This window comes from Arvicola amphibius, chromosome 5, assembly GCF_903992535.2.
Source record: "Arvicola amphibius chromosome 5, mArvAmp1.2, whole genome shotgun sequence".
Lineage (NCBI taxonomy): Eukaryota > Metazoa > Chordata > Mammalia > Rodentia > Cricetidae > Arvicola > Arvicola amphibius.
Genome location: NC_052051.1, coordinates 42,912,020 through 42,937,769, shown reverse-complemented (window position 1 = coordinate 42,937,769; position 25,750 = coordinate 42,912,020). Strand labels below are relative to the sequence as shown.

The window sequence follows — 25,750 nt, the reverse complement described above, 5'->3', positions numbered from 1 at the left end:
CTCTCTCATCTCTCTCTCATCTCTCTCCTCTCTCTCTCTCTCTCTCTCTCTCTCTCCTCTCTCTCCCTCTCCCTCTCCCCCTCTCCCCCTCTCCCTCTCCCCCTCTTCCCTCCCCCCCCCCTCTCTCTCCTCATCTCTGTAGCTTTTGGGGGCCTGTCCTATAGCACTGACTGCTCTTCCAAAGGACCCAGATAACCCAGATACGATTTCCAGCACCCACACAGCTTTCTGTAACTCCAGTTCCAGGGGATCTGACACCTTCACGCAGACATACATGCAGGCAAAACACCAATGCACATAAAATAAAAATAAACTTAATAAAAATACTTAATAAAGAAGAATAAGCAAGTTTTTTTGTACAACTATTTCCATACCTATAAAAGTAAAGGAAATAAGAAAACTTATGTTAGAGTTGTTAGTAGGGTTAAATGCACAATAGCTTATACATTAGACACTTTTGCCAAGTAAATAGTGGTGCTGTGGTTGACATTTTTCATTGATTCTTTGGTCCTATTCATAATGTTATTTAGTGCTCCAAAAACAGGGTAGGTACTGTAATACTTTTAATCTAACACAAATATTTCTAAATTCCTTCAGTGGTCAGAGAGTGCCACGCACACCAGCGGGCCACTTGGCACCAGAGGCTTTCTTGCCGAGGCCTGATATGACTGGCTTCCTATGGCCACGTGGCACTCGCTCCTGGTCTTCCCTGCCTGTCATTCTTCTTAGCCCGAAGGCGAATGAGCTGCACCGGCGCACGAGCCCGCCGACCTTAGCTGCACATGCTTGCCGCTGCCGCCCGGGGGCGCTGGGGAGCCGAGCTGCTGCGTGTCGTGAAAGTGTCGTGAAAGCAACCTTCCTTGACGGCTCCGAGCCACCTGTAATAAGCGGGTCGTGCTGGAGTGTGGAAATTAGTATGGAGACATCCTTGCGGCTTGGGCATTGCCGGGTTCCCGTGGAGAAGCAGGCGGCCGGCGCCTGGGACTGCTGAGTTCTCGACTGTGACTGCACGGCGGCCGCAAGGCCATGCTGGCTTGGCGCGTGGCGCGAGGCGCGTGGGGGCCCCTTCGCGTGGCCGTCCGGCCGCCGGGGGCGCGGCTCGGCAGGGGCGGCTCCCGCAGGGCCCTGCTGCCGCCCGCGGCCTGCTGCCTAGGCTGCCTGGCCGAGCGCTGGCGCCTGCGTCCGGCCGCCTTCGCCTTGCGGCTGCCCGGCGCCGGCCCGCGGAACCACTGCTCCGGCGCTGGGAAGGCGGCGACCCCGGGGCCCGCGGCCGGAGGAGGCGCCACCGCGCAGGCTCCGGGCGCCCCTTGGGGCCCGGCGAGCGCCGCCAGCCCGGTACGTATGGCCGAGCAGGTGACGGGCTCGGCGCTCTGTCGCGACACTCGATGTTCTGGGAAGTTACGGGCAGGCGGCGCGTTCGGTCGCCGTGAGCTTCGGGGGAGGGGGGCAGCTGGGTACAGTCTCTGGCCAAATTAGAACCCACTTTAATCCCCGTCTGTCTACACCCGTTGCTGGGAGGTGTGTCTGCACGTTGCATTGGTAAAACATAGCTCTCGCTCGTCTACTTAAAAATCTATTTTTAATTTTTTGAAGCGAATCTTTGAGTGTAGAGGGTAAATTCGGAAGCGTCTAAGAACGGCCCGCCTGTTCGCTTGTGCAGGTTTGGTTCATCAACCTTTGGCCTTTGGTCATCATATACAGTAACACGGAGGATAATTTAGCGTGGGTTGTAATGACAAGAGCCTTCAACTTTGTATTATAACTTAAGACTATTCTTGCGGTGACAAAAGGAGGTATTTGTCCACCTTACCTGCTAACTTCTCGTCCCAGGCAGGAGACCCCCTAGCACGAGCATGGCACACCTTTTGTTGTCATGTTAGCAAAGCTCGTGCAATTATTACATCTTCAATTGTTAGGTCTTCAGAGGCCCCTGTCCTGCTGTGCTTTCATCAGTTACACAGCATGGGCTGAGGTGGCCACACCCCGGCAGGGGTCTCAACGTCAGGAATAGCTTTAAAGCCCTTCGGAGCTTGAACGCTGGATGCCTTGAAGCGGCCCTCAACCTGGCTGAAGCCCTACCCAGCACAGTTGGCCGAGTATGCCGCAGGTTATCTGGTTGGGTAATCTGAGATTAAGCTTTCCCAGTGTTGGCCTGTACAGATGTATGTAATAACTAGCTCTCGGTGAGCGTTTCTTGTAGGGCTCGAGCCCCTTCACTGGCCCGCTAGCGACCCATCTAGTTGTAGTGTGTTTGCCGCGTGAAGTGATAACTACTGCTGGCAGCAGCTCTGACCCAGTCTTGCCCCGTGGGCAGGTCAGACTAACTTTGGAGCTCTTCATTCCTGGCTTTTGCTTTGGATCACATCTTCTCCACCACGGGCTCTCTTCCCCTCTTCCCAGCCTTTGTGAGTTGCTGTGATATTGGATCAGTGTTTGACTGACCTTGTACCACAGTGTGCTCCGCAGGCTTGTCCTTCTCCTTACCCGTACAAAGGTCAGGAGAGCGTCCCTGATCCATCTCACCAGCCTGACACTTTTCCTAAGTTTCAGGAATGTTCTGATGTGTTGAACGTGTGTGTAAATGAGCATGTTTTCATACAACTTTATATGTGATCTGACTTTGAATAGAACATTCCAGAGTAGAGGGCTGTATTGCTTCTGATTTGGTGTAGTAGGATTTGAAGTTCTACAATTTTCTCTTTTTTTAAATTTACTTTTATTTCATTTCCATTGATATTTTACTTGCACGTATGAGGGTGTCAGATCTGGCAGTTAGAGACAGTTGTGAGCTGTCATGTGGGTGCTGGGAATTGAATATAGGTCCTCTGGAAGAGCAGTCAGTGCTCTTAACCTCTGACCCATCTCTCCGGCCCTGAAGTTCTATAGTTTTCAGTGACAGTATTTTGTCATCGGATTCCAACAGCCACCCCATTATCCCTCTGTACCAGTATGCTTTCTTTTGGATTCTTTTTGTAAAATAAATGCCTTTTCTTAGGAGGTAGGTGGCTCATGAGATTTTAAGATCTTGAGAAATGAACATCAGCGCTTTTTCCCTTTGGCGAGTGCACACATACTTGCTATGAACACATGCAGAGATGAGGACAACTTTCTGCCATGTGTCCTGGGAACTCAGGTTGTCAGAGTTGGCAGCAGGTACCCACACCTGCTGAGCACACCAGCTCAGCACCTTTTTTTTCTCTAAGAAGGTTAAGGTTCAGGCAAATTGGTTACTAATTTATTGATTTAAAAAGATGTTAGAATGGTTCTTTGAAGACAAAGTCCAGCGGACGAATCAGCTTTCAGGCTCCAGGGACAGACATTTTCTTGCTGTTTCTGTCCCATGTGGCGCAGGGCATGTCAGCTCTGCTGGGCTGGAGTTCTAAAGTTGAAGTGCTCTTGTGAATCTCCTGTTTGGCACAGGAGGGCTGTTCTTCAGGGCAGCTGCCAAGGGGCCCTTTTGTCAGTGCCAGTTTCTACAGCTTGGCTCCAAATGAACTTTCAAGAAGTCACAACTCCAAGTGGGAGCTGGGAACGCCCTCAGTTTTTATTTGAGGGAGGAGAAAGTGTCTCAGCATCTCCATGGCCACTTTAGAAATGGAGAGATTTACAGGACTCTCCATTTCCGTGGGCTTGGTTTGGGTTTGGTTTGTTTTTTGTTTTTTGTTTTTGAGACAGGGTTTTTCTGTAGCTTTGGAACCTGTCTTGGAGCTAGCTCTCGTAGATCAGGCTGGTCTTTAACTCACAGAGATCCGCCTGCCTCTGCCTCCAGAGTGTTGGGATTAAAGGCGTGTGCCACCACCGCCCAGCTCATTTCCATGTGTTTTAAAGTATGAATTTGTATTTTATAAAAACTGTGCTTTGTCTTTCAGTATGAAAATCCATGGACAATCCCAAATATGTTGTCAATGACGAGAATCGGCTTGGCCCCAGTGTTGGGCTATCTCATTCTTGAAGAAGATTTTAATGTTGCACTAGGTGTATTTGCTTTAGCTGGGCTAACGGATTTGGTAAGTTATGAATATGTTTGCTTTTTGCTCCCTTCCAAATCCCACACTATCCATAATTCCCCTGGAGTACTGGAAGGACGACCTCAGCATGAGTGTGATCTAGCACTTTGTGTAAGGACTTATCTTCAGCATCCATGTGGAACTGCTTTTCTGAGATCTAGAGGATCTAGAAAAGATGATAAAGATCTAAGAGATCTACGAGTGTAAAGGTCATGGAGAGCTGTAGGAGAGGATAATCTCTACCCTTAGTTTTTAACTTCTTTAAAAAAAAAACACATGTAGAAATGTTCAAGATCCAAGTACTTACTGTAGTGGTAGAGTAAAGAGAAGTTCTGGCACTCTGTGTCTACTGTGAAGGAAGTAGTCTGATCTGCAGGGAAAGTGGAGAAGGAGTGGCCTGGGTGCTGGTGAAGGTCGTGTTCTGCTTGGAATTGTCATTCAGCAACACACCTACGGCTGCTGTGCAGTGAAGGCCTTAGTACGAGATGGGAATTGGGCATCCTTTTTCCTACTTCCTCAGCACATGGACAAGGAGAGGCATTCTTTGGTATCACTGTCGGTTTGGGGAGTGTGATATCAAATTAGAATTGGGAATACAATGCCATGATAGAAGACTCTGTTGCTTTTGCTGACCAGCACTGCCATTGTAGATGACTGTGTTTATTACCTACCTTTTTACAGAGGGTTTGAAATGGCTCACAAAATTTTATGTCCACAAACACAGTTGAGAGAAGTGCAGAAGGATAGAGGAAAAACTTGAGGTCAGGGCAGTATGAGCATGCGGAAATAGAACCAATATTTTCTCAGACAGGAAAACTGGGAGATCTGTTTGTACCTGGATAGGAGATAAATTATGTTTTCAAACCTATTTGTTTTTGAACAGTTTTGCTCAACATTTATTTAATGAGAGTAGAAAACTGATTTCCCAAAAGTAAAGGTTGTATGGAAGTTTAAAAATGTTTGTTCTGGGCGGTGGTGGCGCACGCCTTTCATCCTAACAGGAGGCAGAGACAGGCAGATCTCTGAGTTTGAGGCCAGCCTGGACTACAGAATGAGTTCCAGGACAGGTTCTAAAGCTACAGAGAAACCCTGTCACAAAAGACCAAAAAGTAAAATAAAAAAAAAAAAGTTTGCTTTTCTGTCTGTGGTTTATAGAGACACCTAGTAACAGTAGTGTTAGTAATGAATGAAGTTAACGGAAGGCTTTGAAGATGGACAGACATGAACATTTGCTTTGTCTTAGTGTTTCTGAATATGCAGCAGATACAGCCTTTCACACGAGCCTTGCATTCTCATTTGTCAGCATCTGTTCGCTTTCTCATCATTTCTTCTTCTTTCAGGGCCTGTTTGTCCCTCTCCTGAAGCTCTCTCCACTCATTATTGGTGTGGTCTGAAAATCTGTCTTAGACTGATAATAAAATATTTTAGATAGTAAAGTTGTTTTTTTTCCCCCAGATATTGAATTTACCTTTTATATTTGTTAATTTGTGAGGGCTTTGTGGGGTAGGGGTTCAGCTGCCACATAAAATGGCCTTATTGAATGAGAGAGGCACCCCATTAACAAGCATGGCATGATGTGTATGGAAACCAGAATTAACTGATACCATATTGTGCACTTTCCCATGGAGATTTGGATGCCTCCGCACCTGCTGGTTTTAAGCAGGGGAATGGCAGGATCTGATTGTGTGGGAAGTAGGCTCTCGGCCAGCAAGAGTTGGGAGCCAAAGAGCTGGTGAGGAAGTAGCTTAGACTGAGTTGGAGTTTGGAGTTAGAAGTGGATGAGCTTGGATAATGTTCTGAATAAAGTATTGATATGTTGATATACTGGGCAGATTGACTGGAAATAAAACAGGATCACCAAGGCATTCCACCCCCACCCACACCCATCTTCAAAATCAGGTTCTTGGTGGTAACACTGGGGGATGGGGAACCCTTGAGAACAGGACAGGGTTTAGGGGAAACCACCAAGCTCCTGATAGCTGTTGCTTTAAGTTGAATGTGGTAGTGTAGACCAGAAGATGGCAGATTGGGAGCTGCCTGATCAGAGGAAATATCTAAGTGTGGTAAATTAGTCAGTGAGAGGGAGAAGTGGGCCATGAGTTACAGGGACAGAAGCCCGGCAGGGACGTTAGGGATGGTGAGAAAGGAAGGTGAGACAGAATGTCTCAGAGAGTAAGCCACAAAAGTGCTGCTAGTGTGAGGTCACATGATCTGAAAATGCAGAGCACATTGGTCATCTGCATGAGAACTTTCTAGAGGTGTGAGGATGATTGGCCTAAGTTGGTAAGCAAATGAGGGATGGTGGTGGTTGGCACTGCTTTTAGGGTAGTTTGTTTGTTTTGTAGGGGAATAGGGAAGGAGGGCCAAAGGAAGGTTGTTTTAAAGATGGGTGTGCTGAGGAAGATTTTGGATTAGCTGAGTAATAAAATGAGGAATGGAATTGCATTAGGGAAGACAGAAGATGAGTGCAGCTGGCTGTGTATTAGGAGCAGCGCAGGGAATACTGCTGGTGTCTTGTTACTGTTCCTTCTAGGAAAGTAGAGACATGGCTGTAGGGTAGAATGAGAGTGTTTAATACGCATGAAGTAGGTCGGGGTAAAGCATAAGATAATGTTAGTAGATAACAGCTAGCGTTGAGTGGCACACAAAAAGAAGGCTATGGTCATGAATTCGTGAGATCAGTCAGCCCACTTATGTATTTTTTGGAGCACTGTTTAACCACTTGCATGCTGGCCTGACGTGCACGGTGCTGGTGTTGTAGGAGGAATGAAGTGCAATGAGAGCAGTGTGCTTGTTGCGCAGGGAGTGATGTGAGTTAGAGCAGTAGTACAGACGGGGGTAATGCCAAAAAGTGGGAAAGAACAGAAACTGTACCAAAAGCTGGGTCTTCAAGGCCTTAATTCCCCATTATTGACACTTTGTTAATCAACCTTACCTCCAGTCCACTTAAAATAGCAGCACCAAAGGCAAGCTGATGACTGCAAAGTTCTGGACCAGCCAGGTGTAAATAGTAGGCTCCAGGCTGCAGAGGTAAGAGAATCTTGCCTGTGAATGAATGAATGAATGAATAATACAGGGTGGAGGGGAGGAAAGGGCAGGGAAGAAGAAGAAAGCTGATGTTCTAATAGTGATTGGAGTAGTTAGTAACTGCTCTTTTGAGGACTTGCTAAGAGACTGAACAAGTATTAATCATATTATGTGCTGAAGGCAGCCAAGGCTTTGAGATAGGTGGGTGTTACCTGTTTTAAGCAGGAAGAAAAGCCAAGTCTGAGGCCTTGTTCAAGGTCACACAAGAAGGGAGTGCAGAGCAGGACTTGGCAGCAGTCTGTTTCTGCTGTTGTGTGTGGGTGCTGGTGGGTTTTTTTTTTTTTTTTGTTATGAATAGGGATCATCTGGCCTTCTGTGTGTCAGGTGAGAGCTGTGCCCTGAGCCGCATCCTCAGGCCTAAACCAGCGACTTAACCACTCCCGGGACTGTCTTTCTCCTTAACTTATTGGAATACTTGGCAATACATGCTTAATTTTACATAAGTTAGTTTTATATTGTTTTCTTAGAAATAAGAATAAATTTCAAACATTTGTTGAAGTATAAAGTTAAATAAAATGAGTACTATACATTGGAGCTTAGGATAAACAAGGCAGACAAATCTGCCTTGTGTCATGTGACTAGGCAGCACCTGTTTTGATTCTCGTGACCAAGTCTGGCCCCTCTCGAATTAGGCTAGAGATTCAGGTTTTATGGTAAAAGAAAGCATGGCAACCTAGTGTGATCTGGGTTAAAATATCGTTTCTAATAAAAATAAGTAATAAAAGAAGTAATTTGCTAGGTGTGGTGATGTATTTCTTTAATTCCAGCATTCAGGAGGCAAAAGCAGGCAGACCTCTGAGTTTCAGGGCAGTCAGGGCTACGTAGTGAAACCCTATAATTTAAGTATTATCATTTAACTATAGGTATAGAGGAATTACAGTTTTCTTTCAATAGAATATCAAGTTATTGAATTAATAGTGGTACTATATATGTATGTGTGTGGCACATTTATTTCTTTGCGTGTGTGTGTGTGTGTGAGAGAGAGAGAGAGAGAGAGAGAGAGAGAGGGAGGGAGAGGGAGGGGAGGAGGGGGGTTATCAAATCCAAGGCCTCATAGAAGCTAGGCAAGCACTCACTGAAATACACCCCAGCTCTCTAATGAAATACATTTTAATATTGTATTTATAAGATAAGAGGCAGAGAGATGGCTCAACTGTAGAGTGCTTCCTTCTCTTCCAAAGGTCCTGAGTTTGAATCTCGGTACCCCCACATCAGACAGCTCCCAGTTGCTGAGTTCTGGAAGATTTAACAGTTTCCTCTGGCCTCTGTGAACACACATGTACACACACAAACACACAACTTACAGTCACACATATACATAAGTTTTAAAACAGGACCCACAAGAGTCAGCCAATACAGGAAAACAGATAGAGATGTGAAAGCTGAGTGTCTCACGGTTTCAAAGTAGTTCTTCCAGCAACAGCAGCCGTTTGGCTCAAAATAGTAGGCTCTTAGTCCCAGCTCTGTCAGTCACGCTTTCCGTGAGTTGTGTGGGTTTTATCTCTTCATTTATGTTTGCGCTCATTTCACGTGGGCATGCTGTGGAATTAGTAAGAAGTCAGTAGGACCCCTTGGAGAAGAAAGAACAGTACTGTAAACGTGAAATTTGTTTAGATAATTGCTGTTTTAAAAGCTAAAAGACTAAGAATGTTTGGGGGAATAAGAAAACAAGATTTTGCTGGCTTTTTCTGAAAGCATAGTTGTCTCTGTATCTCTTAAGCTACAAATTACCTACTCTGTGTCTATGATGATGTTTATTTAAAAAAAAAACACTTCTATTTTCAGTTGGATGGATTTATTGCTCGAAACTGGGCCAATCAAAAATCAGCTTTGGGAAGTGCTCTTGATCCACTTGCTGATAAAGTTCTTATCAGCATCTTATATGTTAGCTTGACCTATGCAGATCTTATTCAGGTAGAACACTGTGTTACTTTAAAATAACAGTGAGATAACAATGGTAGTGAGCTAGGCCTTCTCTTGAGAAATAGTTTTTCTTTCAAAAATGTTTTCAGCTTTAATAACTGTTTCCTCAATTTAAGCTGTTTTGCTTGCCACACTGTTTATTGTAGAATTGTATTCTTGTTACAACTAGTAGAACAGTTTTCTTTATAACTTATTTAAAATTAATTGAGATAATAGTCCACAGTGCTGATTCATAATACTCTGGAATTTTTTGGTGGTACTTTATGTGTTTCTAGCACACAGATATTTGGAAATAATTTAAAATCCCCATAAGTCTCTGATTTGTGTGTGTGTGTGTATATATATATATATGGTGTGTGTATTTTGCCTGCATTATGTCTGTGCCCACGGAAGGCAGAAGAGGGTATCATATCCACTGGGACTGAAGATACAGTTTTGTAAGCCACCATGTGGGTCCTGGAATCTAACTCAGGTCTTCTAGAAGAGCAGCTGGTGCTCTTACCTACTGAGCAACCTCCCAGCCCCTAGGGTTATCTTTATTTAGTACAGTTTATTCATAATGGGAACTCTGATACTCTAAAGATATCTGTAAGTTTTACCTTATTTTTTTAAAAAAAGATTTATTTATTCATATGAGTGTTCTATTTACATGTGTGCTTGCATGGCAAGAAGAGGGCATCAGATCCCATCACAGATTGGTTGTGAGCCACCATGTGGTTGCTGGGAAATGAACTCAGGACCTCTGGAAGAGCAGCCAGTGCTCTTAACCTCTGAGCCATCTCTCTAGCCCCAGCATTATTCATTATTATTCAGTTTCAAATTATATATACATACATAATGCATGTCTGAATATTGCAAATCTTTATGGTCTCTTGCTTTATGTGTTGTCATGCCTCTATGGTTCTTCATTTTGTGCTTTGGCTGTATTTGTCAAGCAGGTTTTCTTCCTCATCCCCCAAGAGTTGAAGTGAGGTTTGAGAATGGAAGCTGGTTCATTGTTTGTGTCTGGTAAAAGAGTGTAGTGGTATCTTATTGTATTGTCGTTATGTGTCCATTGTTGGCATTTGATAGGTGAAGTGTATTGATGCCTCATTCTGGGTCTCTACGTAGGGTCCTTGAGTGTCCATTGTTGGTATCTGGTAGACACGTGTAGTGATGCTCGTCAGTTTGATGCAGGTTTTCAAGTGCTCAAGACACATTAGTTATAACAATACATTAATTATTAATAACTAAATAACATTATTAGTTATTAGATATTCTTAGCTGTTTCCAGTGTGTCTGATCTTAGAATCAGCTTTTTTCCAAAGGGAAAAATAAAAATCTGTTGGGGATTTGATTGATTTGGGTTACATGGAATTTATAGGTATCTTTTGACAGATTTATTCTCAGGTATCTGATAGTTTGAATGTTCTTGCCATTGGAATCATGTAAGCCTTGTTGTGTGGTGATCATTGTTACTGATGTGACAGCAGTCAGGTCTTTTCCTATGTTAGCCTGTGTCTAGTAAGGCTTACTCCCTCTGACACTGTTAGTCTACTGGCTTGTCTCCAGGCCCAGTATGCACTGTCTGTGGTTGTGGCTGTTTTATCTCTCATTTCCTCACTGTGTGTCTCATGCTGAGCGGGGAGCAGCCTGACTTACCTCAGCTCAGACGCAGCTTTGCATCCATTTTGTGAGGTGATTCCTCTAGGGATTTAATGGATCCTCTTTGCAAATTAAGTAGTAGTTTTTTCTTGGAAATTTCTTCCAAGCGTTCATTCATGACAGAACACTGAGAACTCCTTGGCATTTTATGGTCTAGCAATGTTTTCCCTTTTAGGCTGCTATTGAGGTGAGTTGTAGTACGTTTTTCTAGTGTTAAATCAACCTGTAGTCCTGGTGAAATCAGGTAAAGCTTGGCCATGATACATGGAGATATTGTTGGATTTGGTTTGATCATATTTTATTGAAGATTTTGCATTCAGATTATGAGATTTAGCCTGGCATACTTTTTGTGGTAGGCATTCTTTGTGATTTTGTCCCTACTTTATACTTGCTAGGCATTATCTATCTACCACTGAGTTAAATTCCCAAGAATGTAGCCTGGAATTGTGTTTCTTAAAAAGTCTGTTGGTTTTTAAATTAGCTTTTTAAGTTATAAAGTAATGGTTTCGTCATGGCATCTTCATCAATAGGTGTCGTTACACATTGTTCTCAGTTCATTCCCCTTTGTCTCCAGTGGACCCTTTTCATTCTCTAGTTAGATGCCCTCTGCTTCCTGTTACACTATGATTACCTGCTCTGCAACCACCGTTGCAGATCTTGTTCTTTTAATGATCCCCTTTCTAGCTTTATGACCTACAAAAGTGTAAATATGCATAAATATGCACACATACATGTGTACATTCATACATGTAAAATTTTAAATTTAAGTTCTGCATGAGAGAAAATGTGATTTTGAGTCTGACTTACAGAGCCCAATAATGATTTCCAGCCTATTTGCTGTAAATGTCATAACTTTTTCTTTTAATGGTGTAAAATTTTTGTTCATCCAATCATTTATGAACATCTAAGCTGTTTGAGTTTCCTGACCTTTTTGAATAGTGCAGCAATAAACATGCAGTTCTTGGAGTCCTGCTGTGTACTTAAGTGGCATAGCTGGGTTATATGGTGGCTCTGTTCTGTCTCTCTCTTGAGGAAGCTCCATACAGATCCCTCTAATAACCGCATTCTCATCATCAGTGAACAAGGCTCCTCTTCCCCACAATCTCCTCAGCATTTGTTGTTGGTCCCTGTTTTTAATACCAGTGTTGTTACTTATCAAACAGGTTAGTGACTTTTTTTCTTAAGTTTTTGAGTAGTAGTTATGTGACATTACAGTTTTTCCATCTTGAATGTTTGATAGAATTTGTTGAAACCATTGAGAAGAATTTTGAAAGGTGATTAATTTTTAAAATAGTTTAATTGTTCCAGGGTAATTCAGTTTAATAATTCATCCTTTGTACCTTTGCAAGGGGTGATTTTTTTTCCCTAAGAACTTACCCATTTTATTTATATTAAGAAATTATTATTTATCACTCTTTGTTGGTACCTTAAGATTTATGGTATATAACATGTCCACATTGAGTCTTACTCCTTTGCTTTTCTCTTGATTAGTTTTGTCACATGCTTGCCAGTCCTGTGAGTCCTAATGAACCAAATAAGGCTTTGCAAAGACTCAGATTATTTATGTTATTAAATATTGCTCTTCTCCCCTTCTGGGAGAAGATATTGTCTTTCTCCTTATCTGGGTTTTCCTTGATCCTTTTTTGTATATCAGTTCCTTTAGTAGAAATAAAAAAGACACTATCTATAATGAAACATTTTTAATAACTATATTAAAAAATAAGAAATAGATTAAAATTTTGATGAAGCATTTTATTTTATGCACTGGATTAATGACATTCTTCTGGGTCATTGACGAGCTAGTAAGGTGCCTCCAAACCTGAGGATCTGCTTGATCCTCTGGACCCACATAGAAGAGAGAGAGAACTGATTCTGAAAGTCACTTCTGACTTCTGTGCCAGCACACGTGTACCCTGCCCACGTGCTCACACACTAAATAAGTCTTTAGGTTTAATTCAGAAGTGATTCTAGCATATACTCAATAAGAAATTATCAAATTGAAGTATAAAACTTCAAAATCAACTGTTTATCTCCATTTACTGCACCTTCCTATTTTGGTGAGCTTGTGGCTGTGGTATTGACAACACAGTCTGTCGATGAGCACATTTCCCTGAGGCTGCATTTTCTGCTTATGTACCATTTCACTGCAAAATGTGTGTCTTATGTTAGTGGCTTTGTCATTGTCCAATACAGAATATTTTCTTCATAATCTTTTGTCTGTCTGGCTAATAATTATTTTTTAGGGTGAGTGTGGCCCAGGGTCAGAACATTTCCCTAATAATACATAAGGCCCTATGTTCAATCCCCGGTACAACTAAAACAATATTTTTTAGTTGTCAATTTGTATGGATGTTGTAGGTGTCTTTTTAATGATTTCAAGCTTAACTGCATCTTCAGAGACTGCTCCGTGACTTTAGTCTCGCAGCTTGTATACAAACAGATTTTACAAATGTGTGCTTCAGTGAATGGATACTCTGTAGAACTATGCTGTGATGTTCTCTGTATAAGCTCAGTAAGTGTAATTTTCAGTCTTGTTGAAATCTTTCACATCTTGACTCCCCGTTCCTTCCCCCCTTTTTGGTTTGCCTGAAAGTTACTGAGAGGTGAGGGTAAAGTTACTGAGAGATGAGGGTAAAGTTTTTTCTTTGTGTCTTGTTTTACTCATCTCCCTTCCACCCCCGCAATTCTAATTTTGCTTTGTTATTTCTTTTTAAAATCGTGATATTAAAAGCACATAAGTTGGAATTGTATATTTATGACAAATAGAGTATTTTATTTGGAAGTGACTCACCAGATGGTTGCAGGGAGTAAAGTGACTCCAGAGACACTGCCAGGTCCTGTGCTGTATTGGCCCCAAGAGTACTGCCCAAGTCTGCGTTCCCTAGACCTCCATCCCCGCAGATTCCTCACAGCTAATGGTTTGACTTGCAGAGAGAGGTTCGCTGCTTTTAAACTATGGTTATTGTTAATTTATCTGCTAATGCTTACTGTAGAAATGCTTGCTTAATGATTAAGGAAGTGCATCTAAAAATCAATGTCCACATGGTTCATTGTAGCCTGGCTACTAGAGTCACATGCTCTGCTAGACACATTTTCTCTTTGAAACAGCACTGTCGTGGAGGGTGAGACAAGGCACATCCAGTTTGCTCAGCAGTTGCAGGTACAGAGTCAGTAGTAGTCAGGACTGGAGAGGGCCCTAAACACTGCTTCAGATTACCTCTGAGCTGTTTGAAAGTACCACGGAAAGGATATCGGTAAACTATGATTTGAATTCAGGATTTTTCCTATCAAATTTATCTTATGAAAGATATAGGATTGTGTGTTAAACTTTGTACGGTACAGAAGGCTCTAAAGTGAAGTAAGTTCTCTGGCTTCCCATCTAACATATCTATCCTGGGACCATGCTGGAAAATCTGAGGAATATGAGTTGAGTATCCCCAGTGGCAAGCAGCTTGGGGTTTTGGGTTGTTTGGGGGTTAGTGATGTTCAGCTGGCAATGTGCAAATATTCCAAAATCCAAGAAACTGAAATCTGAAACATCTCTTGTCCAAGCACATTGGATAAGGGAGACTCAGCCTGTGATAAGAATTGATTGACAGTCGAGGTAGGGAGAAGAATAATAGTTGTGTGGGTAGGAACTAGCTCAACAAGAGTGAATGTATTTTGTATTTCTGTACGCTGTATGTAAATGCTCTTTAGAGAGTAGACTACAATTCAGATACAAGGAATACTGAGACCTCAGGATGTTTTAACTTCCCTTATATCCCCATTCACCTCCCTGTCATTCACATTCAGTTCCAGTGACCAGGACCACAAAGCTGAGGAGAGTGAGGACTGGGAATGAACTGGAGTCTGCAGTTCATTCTGATCACAAGAAGGAATAAAAAGAGCAGAGCTTCACTGTAGGGGCCTGAACCATCAATAAGTATTTATTACAAAGATTTTACTTTCGGAAAACATCAAATAATGTGAGGCTGATTGAGGTTTTTCTGCAGTCAAAATATCTATTTGTAATTTTCAGACTCCTCATTTCTGGTTTTTATATTTGATTTTCAGTCCCACTCACTTACATGATAATTTCAAGAGATGTAATGTTGATCGCTGCAGTGTTTTATGTCAGATACCGAACTCTGCCAACACCGGTAAGTTTCACAAAATACTCTTTTAGCATTACTTACAAATATTTACTCTACTGAATGTAATTTCGCTTTATGAGAATAATTTATAGTAATTATTTTTTAATGGGAATTTGAAAAAAATTATCCCGCAATTTGAACACACTCATCGTCTGTTTTAAAAGATGGATTTCTTTCTGGGTGTGATGACACACGCTTTTTATCTCAGCATTCCAGAGGCAGAAGTAGGTGAATCTCTATGAGATTGAGACTAGTCTGGGGTTTACAGGGCTACAGTGAGATCCTAATCTCAAAGAGAACAAAAACTAATTCCAGTTGGATGGTATATATGAAACCCAGGGCAGCTTGTACAGGCACCAAACAGCTCATTCTTAGAGGTGTTTCATAGCTCCAAGCTATATATTGTTTCATTTAGCCTCACCATGAATGGTCCAGACATTATTTTTAATATGTCATTGAAGAATGGAATGGTTTGCTTACATCCTAGTTCATTAGTTCTGTAAGTATTTGAGTGCATACGTATAGCATTATCTTCTTTGGTTCTTAGGAAAAATAGAGCTATAGTTTATTTATTTTGTTTTTTTTTTAACCTGTAAAAGAGAATAATATGTTTCTTTTGGGAACATATGTGATGAAGCAAAGTTTGTGAGAACAATTGTATATAATTTTGTAGGACTTTACAAATCTACAGTTTGAAGAATCTTATTTTCAATAGCCTAGAATGATTAGGAAGGTATGTAAATAGTGTAGTACGTTGGGGCTAGGCATAGGGTAAGTAAGCACTGATAACTTTTGTTTAAAACCTGAACAGTAAATTGAAACTTTTTTTTTCTTTTGGCAGCGAACACTAGCTAAGTATTTCAATCCTTGCTATGCTACTGCTAGGTTGAAGCCCACATTCATCAGCAAGGTAAGAGACTCACAGCAGCCTTGTAAAGAACCCTGTCCTTTATGAACTTTTATTATAATAGAATGCATATAAGTCTCAGTCAGGAGCAGCTTAGAACGAAAGCATTCTTAAACATTTGTGTGCGAGTGTGTGCATGCTCATGTCCAGAGGGCAGAGGCATCTTGTGGGAGTCAGTGTAACATGATTAGTAAAAACCCAGAGACAGATATTGGGGTTCAACTTGAAGGTCAGAAAAGCAAAGCAGCCAGCCACTAGCTCTTACCTCTACCTCAGTCTGAAATGATGATCCTGCCTTCAGGAATCTCAGAATGGGACTGTGTTTGAGAACTGTCTCCTCCCGTTCTATATTCTTTAGGGCTGGGATTAAAAATGTATACCACTACTGCCTGGTTTCTGTGGCAAACTAGTGTGGCTGCTGGGATTAAAGGTGTGTGTCACCATTGCCTGGTCTGTAAGACTGACCAGGATGGTTGTTTTACTCTCTGATCTTCAGGCAAGCTTTATTTATTAAAATACAAATGAAATATCACTATAGGTCAGTTTTCATTTGTAGGTCTTGGGAATTGAACTCAGATTGTCAGTCTTGGCTACAGGCACTTTTGATTGCTAGCTGTCTTAATCAATTTGAGAATGAGACATTTAAATGCATTGATTAGAGGGGCTAGAAGAGGGGTCAGGCAGACAGTCTGAAGTTAATTCTTCTGTCTTCTAAATTTTTTTAGATCTTTGGTATATGCAGTTTGTCTTTGTTGATGGGATAAGAAATATATCTTGAATGAGATCATAGGGCAGATAAAATGTGACATTTAAGTGCTTCTTGAGATGCAAGATTATAGTCTTTTGTGTTTTTCCTGGCTCCATATGATCAGAACACCATGTCTGAGACCCTTTCCTTCATTCATTTTAATTGCAGATGCCTGTGTGTAGTATTGTGAGTGTGTGTGTGTGTGAGTGTGTGAGTGAGTGTGTGTGTGTAGGGTGATGTTGGTAGTCTTCCTCTCACTTTACACAGTTACTGATTGAGGCAAGGTCTCAGCTAAACCTGGAGCTTGCCTTAGCTCTAGGGATCTCCTGTCTCTTTACCCTGCTGAGCTATTTCTCTAGACCCAACCCTTTCAAGTGTTAGATGAGAAGGGAATAGACAAGGCCGGGCGGTGGTGGCGCATGCCTTTAATCCCAGCACTTGGGAGGCAGAGGCAGGTGGATCTCTGTGAGTTCGAGACCAGCCTGGTCTACAAGAGCTAGCTCCAGGACAGGCTCTAAAGCTGCAGAGAAACCCTGTCTCGAAAAACCAAAAAAAAAAAAAAAAAAAAAAAAAAGAAGAATAGACAGTTTTACTCACTAATAAACATTACTCTTTAGTTGCCTATATGTTTTGTTAAGTTTTTTCAGGATCATAAATCCACATCAACTTTTGCATAGAAAAAGATAAGTCATCCTTCTGTTTCTTGTGACAGATATAATAGATTAGATATCCTTGGTACAGAGGGACCATTGTGTTTGTACAGGACCATTGTCCTTGTACAGGTACAGAGTATTACCAGTTAGAGGGAGCTTTTAACTTCATGTGACTCTTACTTGTGTCAAATGCAACAATTTGCATGTAGCACTCCATAGAAAATCACTTGAAGTGCTGGGACAGATGCACCAATAAACCCTCTCTTTTTATTGATTTTTATTGAGCTATATATTTTTCTCGAGTCCTCTCCCTTCCACTCCCTTCCCCTTTTACCCTTTCCCTTGGTCTCCATGCTCCCAGTTTACTCAGAAGACCTTGTCTTTTTCTACTTCCCCTGTAGATTAGAACCATGTATGTCTTTCTTAGGGTCCTCATTGTTGTCTAGGTTCTCTGGGATTGTGAATTGTAGGCTGGTTTTTCTTTGCTTTATGTCTAAAAGTCACCTATGAGTGAGTACATATGATTCTTGTCTTTCTGGGTCTGGGTTACCTCACTCAGTATGATGTTTTCTAGATTCATCCATTTGCCCACAAATTTCAAGATGCCATTATTTTTTCTGCTGTGTAGTACTCCATTGTGTAAATGTACCACATTTTTCTTACCCATTCTTCAGTGGAGGGGTATTTAGGTTGCTTTCAGGTTCTGGCTATGACAAACAATGCTACTATGAACATAGTCCTTGTGGTACACTTGAGCATCCTTTGAGTATATGCCCAAAAGTGGTATTGTTGGGTCTTGAGGAAGGTTGTTTCCTAATTTTCTGAGAAATCGCTGTATTGATACCCAAAGGGGCTGTACCAGTTTGCACTCCCACCAGCAATGCAGAAGTATTCTCTTTAACCCACATCTTCTCCAGCATAAGTTGTCATCAGTGTTTTTGATCTTGGCCATTTTTACAGGTGTAAGATGGAATCTCAGAGTTGTTTTAATTTGCATTTCTCTGATGGCTAAGGATGTTGAGCATTTCTTTGTCTTTCAGCCATTTTAGATTCATCTGTTGAGAATTCTCTGTTTAGGTCTGTACCCCATTTTTTTGGATTATTTGTTCTTTTGATGATCTATTTTTTTGAGTTCTTTGTTTATTTTAGAGATCAGCCCTCTGTCTGATGTGGGGTTGGTGAAGCCCTTTTCCCATTCTGTATGCTGCTGTTTTGTCTTATTGACCGTGTCCTTTGCTTTACAGAAGCTTTTCAGTTTCAGGAGGTCCCATTTATTGTTTCTCGTAGTGTCTGTGCTACTGGGGTTATATTTAGGAAGTCATCTCCTGTGCCAGTGCGTTCAAGTGTACTTCCCACTTTCTCTTCTATAAGGTTCAGTGTGGCTGGCTTTATGTTGAGGTCTTTGATTCATTTGGACTTGAGTTTTGTGTATGGTGATAGATGTGGATCTATTTTCATTCTTCTGCATGTTGATATCCAGTTATGCCAACACCATTTGCTGAATATGCTTTCTTTTTTCCATTTTATATTTTTTGCTTTTTTGTCGAAAATCAGGTGTTCGTAGGTGTGTGGATTGATATCTATGTCTTCAATTCTGTTCCATTGGTCCTCCTGTCTGTTTTTATGCCAATATGAGGCTATTTTCAGTATTTAGCTCTGTAGTAGAGTTTGAAGTCAGGGATTGTGATGCTTCCAGAAGTTCTTTTATTGTACAGGATTGTTTTGGCTACCTGGGTTTTTTGCTTTTCCATATGCAGTGACTATTCTTTCGAGGTCTGTAAAGAATTTTGCTGGGATTTTGATGGGCATGCATTGAATCTGTAGATTGCTTTTGGTAAGACTGCCATTTTTACTATGTTAATTCTATCTACCCAAGAATATGGGAGATCTTTTTGTTTTCTGGTGTCTTCTTCAATTTCTTTCTTCAAAGATTTAAAGTTCTTGTCATACAGGTCTTCCACTTGTTTGGTTAAAGTTACTCCGAAATATTTTATGCTATTTGTGGCTATTGTGAAGGGTGATGTTTCTCTGATTTCTTTTTGTTGTTGTTGTTGTTCTTTTGTTTTGTTTTAAAGGAGAACAAACTATTTTTTTATTATACATACCAATCCAAGTTCCCACTCCTTCCATTCCTGATTTCTTTCTCAGCCCATTTATCATCTGTGTAAAGGAGGGCTACTGATTTTTTTTTTTGAGTTAATCTTGTATCCTGCTACATTACTGAAGGTGTTTATGAGTTGTAGAAGTGTTCCTTGATAGAATTTTTGGGGTCACATATGTAACTATTATATCATCAACAAATAGTGAGAGTTGACTTCTTTTCTGATTTGTATCCCCTTGTTCTTATTTTGTTATCTTATTGCTCTAGCTAGAACCTCAAGTACTATATTAAATAGGTATTGAGAGAGTGGACAACCTTGTCTTATTCCTGCTTTTAGTGGATTTGCTTTGAGTTTCTCTCCATTTAGTTTGTTGGTTGTTGGTTTGCTGTATGTTGCCTTCATTATGTTTAGGTATGTTCCTTATATTCCTGCTCTCTCTAAGACCTTTATTATGAAGGGATATTGTATTTTATCGAAGGCTTTTAAGCATCTAATCAGATGATCATGTGGTGTTTTTCCCCCCCAAGTTTGTTTATATGGTTGATTACATTGACAGATTTTCATTTGTAGAACCATCCCTAAATCTCTGGGATGAAGCCGACTTGATCATGGTGGATGATTTTTCTGATGTATTTTTGGATTCATTTTGCCAGTATTTTATTGACCAGTTTTCACCAATGTCCATGAATGCGATTGGTCTGTAATTCCCATTCTTTGTGTGGTTTGGCTATCAGGGTAATTGCAGCCTCATAAAAAGAGTTTGGCAATGTTCCTTCTGTTTCTGTTGATATTAGTTCTTTGAAAATCTTGTAGAATTCTGCGCTGAAACCATGTGGTCCTGGGCTTTTTTTGGTTGGGAGACTTTTGATGACTGTTTCTATTTCTTTAGCAGTTAGAGGTCTATTTAATTTGCTTATCTGGTCTTGATTTTTGGTAAGTGATATTTATCCAGAAAATTGTCCATTTCCATTAAGTTTTTCAATTTTGTGGAGTACAGGTTTTTGAAATACGACCTAATGATTTTCTGGGTTTTCTCCATGTCTATTGTTATGTCCCCCTTTTCGTTTCTGATTTTGTTAATTTGCATAGTCTCTCTGCCTTTTGGTTAGTTTGGATAAAGAATAAACACTGTTCTTATAGAAGGTTTCTCAGGCAGAATTTATTGTTTATTTAAAAAAAAAAACCCAGCTCACTGTCCTTTGACTGCAGGATAAATAACAGGACCAAGATGTGTCTCTGTGCACCTTCCTTAGCTGCATCGTGCTCCGATTGCTTCACAGAGTGTCGTCTTCAGACTATTTTTGGCTCTGTTTTGTGCTGTTGAGGATAGACAGTGCTTATTTCCCCAGAGGATTTCATGGCAATGAATGCATTTCAGTTTCTGACCTCACAGGGTGTGGCAGGCAGTAATAAAAGCAGCCTTGGAAGTCTGGGTTCTGGGTTTGGCTCTGTTGCTTGCTGTGATTCTTTCACCCAGGGAGAAGCCACTTCGTTATTTCATATTTACAGAGTTGTTTGAATGGGTAACAAGGAAAAAAGGCAAAAAGTGTTCTAGCACCCTTGAATTGCTGCAGGGGTCAAGATGTACCTTCTGATAGTTGTCAGCACCCTCATTGTAAATAATGCTATGTAGGCAGATAGGTTAGTTGTTGACTCTGACCTGGTAGGTATTCTCACCTGGGAATGCCAGCTTTGGCATGGGTAACACTGTTCGATCCAGAATGCTTAGAGTGTGTCATGATGAGTATACCTTTGCCTTGAAAGCTTAAAACACGACCCATTTGGCACTTCTTTTATAATAATTCATTTATTATTTTTTAAGGTAAATACAGCAGTCCAGTTAATTTTGGTGGCAGCTTCTTTGGCAGCTCCAGTTTTCAATTATGCTGACAGCATTTATCTTCAGATCCTGTGGTAAGCTACATTTAGAATTACTCTGAGAACATCAGTACAGTGGCTTATTGTGATGATCCTAGAGTGACTTTGTTCTTGAAGTGTTAGATGACAAAACTCTGGCCACCCCCTTTTCTCTTCCTTTCAATTCTTTTCCTCTACTACTTTTCCTGGTTTTGTTTGCTGTCTTTTTTTCTTTCTAAATGCTCAGTGAGTCCACTTAATGCTACTTGTATGTGCACAGGTGTATAGTACCCTCTACTAGAACATGGTAACCTCTAAGGAACCTTTGGGGATAGGGAAAGTGATATGACTCTTCTGTTTGCAGCCGGGTACTGAACAGACTCTCATAACCAACAGTTTGCCCAGCTTTGAACCCTGAAATCTATAATAGCAAATGTTTGCAGTAGTGGTACAAATATTATGGGAATAACCAACTACTTTCTGATTGGATTTAAAACCTTCTCCACATGATGGCACTAAAGCCTGGTTCTGTTAGCAGGACTCCAAAACTATTGACTGGCTAAGTCATAGACTCAAGGAGAGAACTTAGTACTATCATTCTGCTAAATGGACATAGTGATTAGTTGTCCTTAAGTTCCTGTCTTTATACCCATGTGTTAGTGCATCTCCCAACCCTACAGAGAAGCTGCTTCTTACAGTAGATGGTAACCGTGTGTTCTTTTAAAAATGCTACGGAGTCCCAGATGGCAGCTGTAGGCAAGCAGCAAATGCTATAAAGAAAGTCCCAAATGGTGGTAGCAGGCCATGTGGTGGCAGACAGTGGGCCCTGCGAGCCAGTCCCAGGCAGAGAAGGCTGCCGGTCTTAGAGCGGTGGCCTGAGCAGTGGTGGTGGCCTGAGCAGTGGTGGCGGCCCATGTGGTGGCAGGCAGCGGGCTCTGGGAGCAGCCAGTCCCAGGCAGAGAAGGCTGCCGGTCCCCGAGCAGTGGCTGGTCCCAGGCAGGGAGACACATGGTGGATGGGCAGAAGACAGAGACATGGGTAGACGTAGACATGACTTACAGAGTGTGGTTGAAGATTTATTCAGGGGGGTTATGAAGGGGGAAGGGAGGGAGGAGAGAGAGACAGAGAGAGAGGGGGGAGGAAGGGAGGGAGGGAGGGAGAGATAGGGAAGTAGGGGAGAGGAGGAGGGAGAGCAGGGAGAGGAAGGGAGAGAGGGAGAGAGAGGGGGGGGGAGCAGAGAAGTGGGGAGAGAGGCAGAAGCGAAGCTGCCTCTCCGAGAGGAAGATGGAAAAGAGAGTGAGCTCAGGCTGGAAGCTGAAGATCAGCCTGCCTCAGCAGAAGGGGGAGGGAGTGGGCGTGGCTTGTCTCTTAAAGGGACAGGGACCAAAACCATAACAGTAACTAACACAACTGGCCAGTGTGCCCTGTCATTCTTTTTGTTTGTTTGTTTTTTCAAGATAGAGCTTCTCTGTATAACAGCTCTGTCTGTCCAGGAACTCTCTTTGTAGACCAGGCTGGCCTCAAACTCACAGAGATCCACCTGCTTCTGCCTGAGTGCGAGGATTACAGGCGTGCGCCACCACCGTCCGGCTTGCGCTATCATTCTTAACCTTACTCTCAGGCATGGAGCATAGAAGTTAGCAGTCAAACTTGGAGGAATGAGGAGTATTGCCAGTGTGTTAAGAATTTTAGAGGAAGAAAAAGTAATAATAGGGATAACTACAGGAAGGAAGTGGCATTTGAGCCATAACTTCAGGTGAGCTGGATCCTCTGCAGACATTTTGGACAGTGGTGCTGAGGATCCATCTTAGTAGAAGGTGTGGTGGGAGGACACCCCGTGGAAGCACTTTGAATCTTATTTGAATGTGCTAATTACTGTTGTGGGGTAATCTTTTTGTGCATTGTGAAGATATGTCATTGTGATTGTTTTAGTAAGGAACGGAATGGCCAATAGGTAGGAAAGGATAGGTGGGACTTTTGAGGAGACAGAGGAACTCTTGGAAGAGGAGGAGGGTAGGATTCACCAGCCAGACACAGAGGGAGTCTGACATACAGAATAGAGTGTAGAAGGAGCGGCGGGCTGCGTTCCCACCCGGCTCCCGCACAGCTAGCTTTACACCAGAAATAATTACATGGAAACTGTATTTATTTAAACACTGCTTGGCCCATTAGCTCTAGCCTCTTACTGGCTAACTCTCACATCTTGCTTAATCCATTTCTAATAATCTGTGTAACACCACAAGGTGGTGGCTTACCGGGAAAGATTCAGCATGTCTGACCCGGTGGCTGGCTTCATGGCGACTGTCTCACTGCCATCTTCCTCCCGTCATTCTGTTCTGTCTTCCCCGCCTACCTATGTTCTGACCTATCAGGCCAAGCAGTTTTCTTTATTAATTAACCAATGAAAGCAACAGATAGATAGATAGAAAACCCTCCCACATCAATAGAGGAAAGGTAAAGAGCCATGTGGCGGAGCGTAGATGAACAGAAATGGGTTAATTTCAGTTGTGAGAACTAGGTGGGAACAGGCTAAGCCAAGGTCAAGCTTTCACAATTAATAAGTCACTGTCATTTAGGGGCTGGTGGTCTAAAGAAAGTCCAACAAGAAAGCTTATTTATGGTTATTTGTAAATGTCTTGAAATGTGTCAACTTAAACTTTAAGCATTCCATATAGACTATCATTATTGATTTTGAACTATATTTTGGTAAACTTTTAATTATAATTAAAACATGCTTTAGCAGTCTGAAACAAAGGTGGTTGGTTAACCAAAGTAAATTATGCTAAAGACTTTTAAAAATGATACAATCTGAACTTTATTTTCTTACATAAAATGAAAGGTTTTTTTTCCTTTGTGTTTTTATTCATTAATGGAGGTTTTCTCTCTCTCAAACTGCATCCATGTATAACTTGGTTCTCCTGTTTTTGCTTCAAGGTAATGCAAGGTAGTTTAGATATGTGCCAAGCCGTCTAAGTAGGAGCTGTGTAGATTTGCACCATATTTCTCCAGTCTTTCTACAGTTGTCTCCATTCTGTCTGTAGGAACACGTTTTTGTGGGAGAAAAAGAGAACATAGAGCACCTATGGTTGTAGTCAGAAAGGACAGTTGCTAGGACTGCTAGTCTGTAGGCCTTGATAATTAGATGACTTTTATTTGGCATCACCAATTCAGGTGTCTTAAAGGAAGTCATGGATTTAGATTTTTGTAGCTAGACAACTCTGTCACACAGTTCCATTTTCTTAGTCCATCTTTTACATGTGTACTTTATGATTTTTGCCATTAGTGTTTTTAGATTTGACAGCTGAGCCCCATTTCTCCCCTCCCAAGGTGTTGTACAGCCTTCACTACAGCTGCGTCAGCATACAGTTATTATCACTATGGTCGGAAAACTGTTCAGGTGATAAAGGGCAAATGAGAGACACCCAGCTCCAGCAGCAAGGAAGCGACTTGCATCATCGATAGCAGCGCCAGTGAAAGCTACAGGACTTTCCCCATCTTGGTGTTCAGCTGAGAAAGGACTTGTCAGACAAACCATGTCTTCAAACCGAAGTAATGTACGTCGAAAATAAGCTCTATCATGGGCCTATGCAGAATTTCCAGTGTATTTTTAAATACAAATAAAACTATAATGTAGAATTTTTAATCTTAAGTTTTCGATTAATTTGTGAGATGAATTATTCTAGTTACTGTTTTTTTAAAAATGTTTTTCAAAAACATTGCTGATAGCATTGAAACAGAAAAGCAGGAATGATTTCCTGAGATTAGGTATATACCTTACACAGCGTGGCCACGCATTTTTATGTTTGAATTTTAAGTCTGTATACACATTAACAGTTTATGTGGTTAATACTTGACTGTTTGAAAAGATGAGAATAAATTTAGCTGTGGGTAGGGTAAAGTTGTACAGATACTTAAAATGTACAGAGTTTTGAAAATAAAAAGATCAAATAAGATAGATGGTATTGGAGTTCATCAGTAGTCTTCCAGCCTCTCAGGTACCAAATAGTTTATGTTTTAGGATAACAGGTAACACAGGAGTCAGAAAGGAGAACATGTAATAGGCTTTGCGTCTAAAAGGCAGAGAATTACATCATGCCTCCCCACTACTTCAGATGTGATGTTTGTATGATATTGTAACCTGTACTCATATGTCATGTAAATAATATAAAACTTTATATTTTTTGGAGTCTTTTTTTTTAAAGCTTTGGAGAATCTTCTATTGTTAACTCAATAAAAGAATAAAAGAGCTGGGGAAAACGTGCCTTCCACTTGGGTTGTTCCGTGGTGTGTTTTATGCAGTTTGTAGAAGTTTCCCAATCTATGAAATGCACTAAGATGCAGCAGTTCCCCTTACGTGGTAAAAATAACTGGTTCAGGACCATTTGACTTTAAAGACTTGCCACACCTTGTGTTTAGGATAGTGGGGTACAGGTAGGGTCAGAAAGCTGGGGGTTCCTCTACATACTGGAAGCCTTTGGTTGACCTTTCTCCCAAGTTTTAACCTAAGTGTAATGTGAAACCATACAGTAAGACTCTGCTAGTTCATTTCTCGGCCGCCCAGACCCAAAATAATCACCCAGAAACTATATTAATTACGATACCGCTTGGCCAATAGCTTAGGCATATTTCTAGCTAACTCTTATTTGAATTAATCCATTTCTGTTAATCTGTGTATTACTACAAGGC

The 25,750-nt window shown here is 41.5% G+C and overlaps 1 protein-coding gene across 1 annotated transcript; it reads left to right on the top strand.

Annotated features, from left to right (window-relative positions):
* Positions 1-901: 901 nt before the first annotated feature.
* Crls1 (cardiolipin synthase 1) lies at positions 902-25,332 on the top strand. The gene is made up of 7 exons (XM_038329851.1): positions 902-1,335; positions 3,870-4,007; positions 8,880-9,006; positions 14,715-14,803; positions 15,639-15,707; positions 21,030-21,121; positions 24,392-25,332. The coding sequence occupies exons 1-7, from the start codon at positions 1,027-1,029 to the stop codon at positions 24,477-24,479; spliced, it is 912 nt and encodes a 303-aa protein (XP_038185779.1). The 5' UTR covers positions 902-1,026; the 3' UTR covers positions 24,480-25,332.
* The last annotated feature ends 418 nt before the right edge of the window (positions 25,333-25,750 follow it).

Excerpts from the sequence above, each read along its gene's own strand:
- Crls1 (XM_038329851.1), top strand. The coding sequence starts at position 1,027 with ATGCTGGCTTGGCGCGTGGCGCGAGGCGCGTGGGGGCCCCTTCGCGTG. Across the intron at positions 4,008-8,879 it reads TAGCTGGGCTAACGGATTTG|TTGGATGGATTTATTGCTCG; the intron begins GTAAGTTATGAA and ends TTCTATTTTCAG. Across the intron at positions 14,804-15,638 it reads ACCGAACTCTGCCAACACCG|CGAACACTAGCTAAGTATTT; the intron begins GTAAGTTTCACA and ends TTCTTTTGGCAG.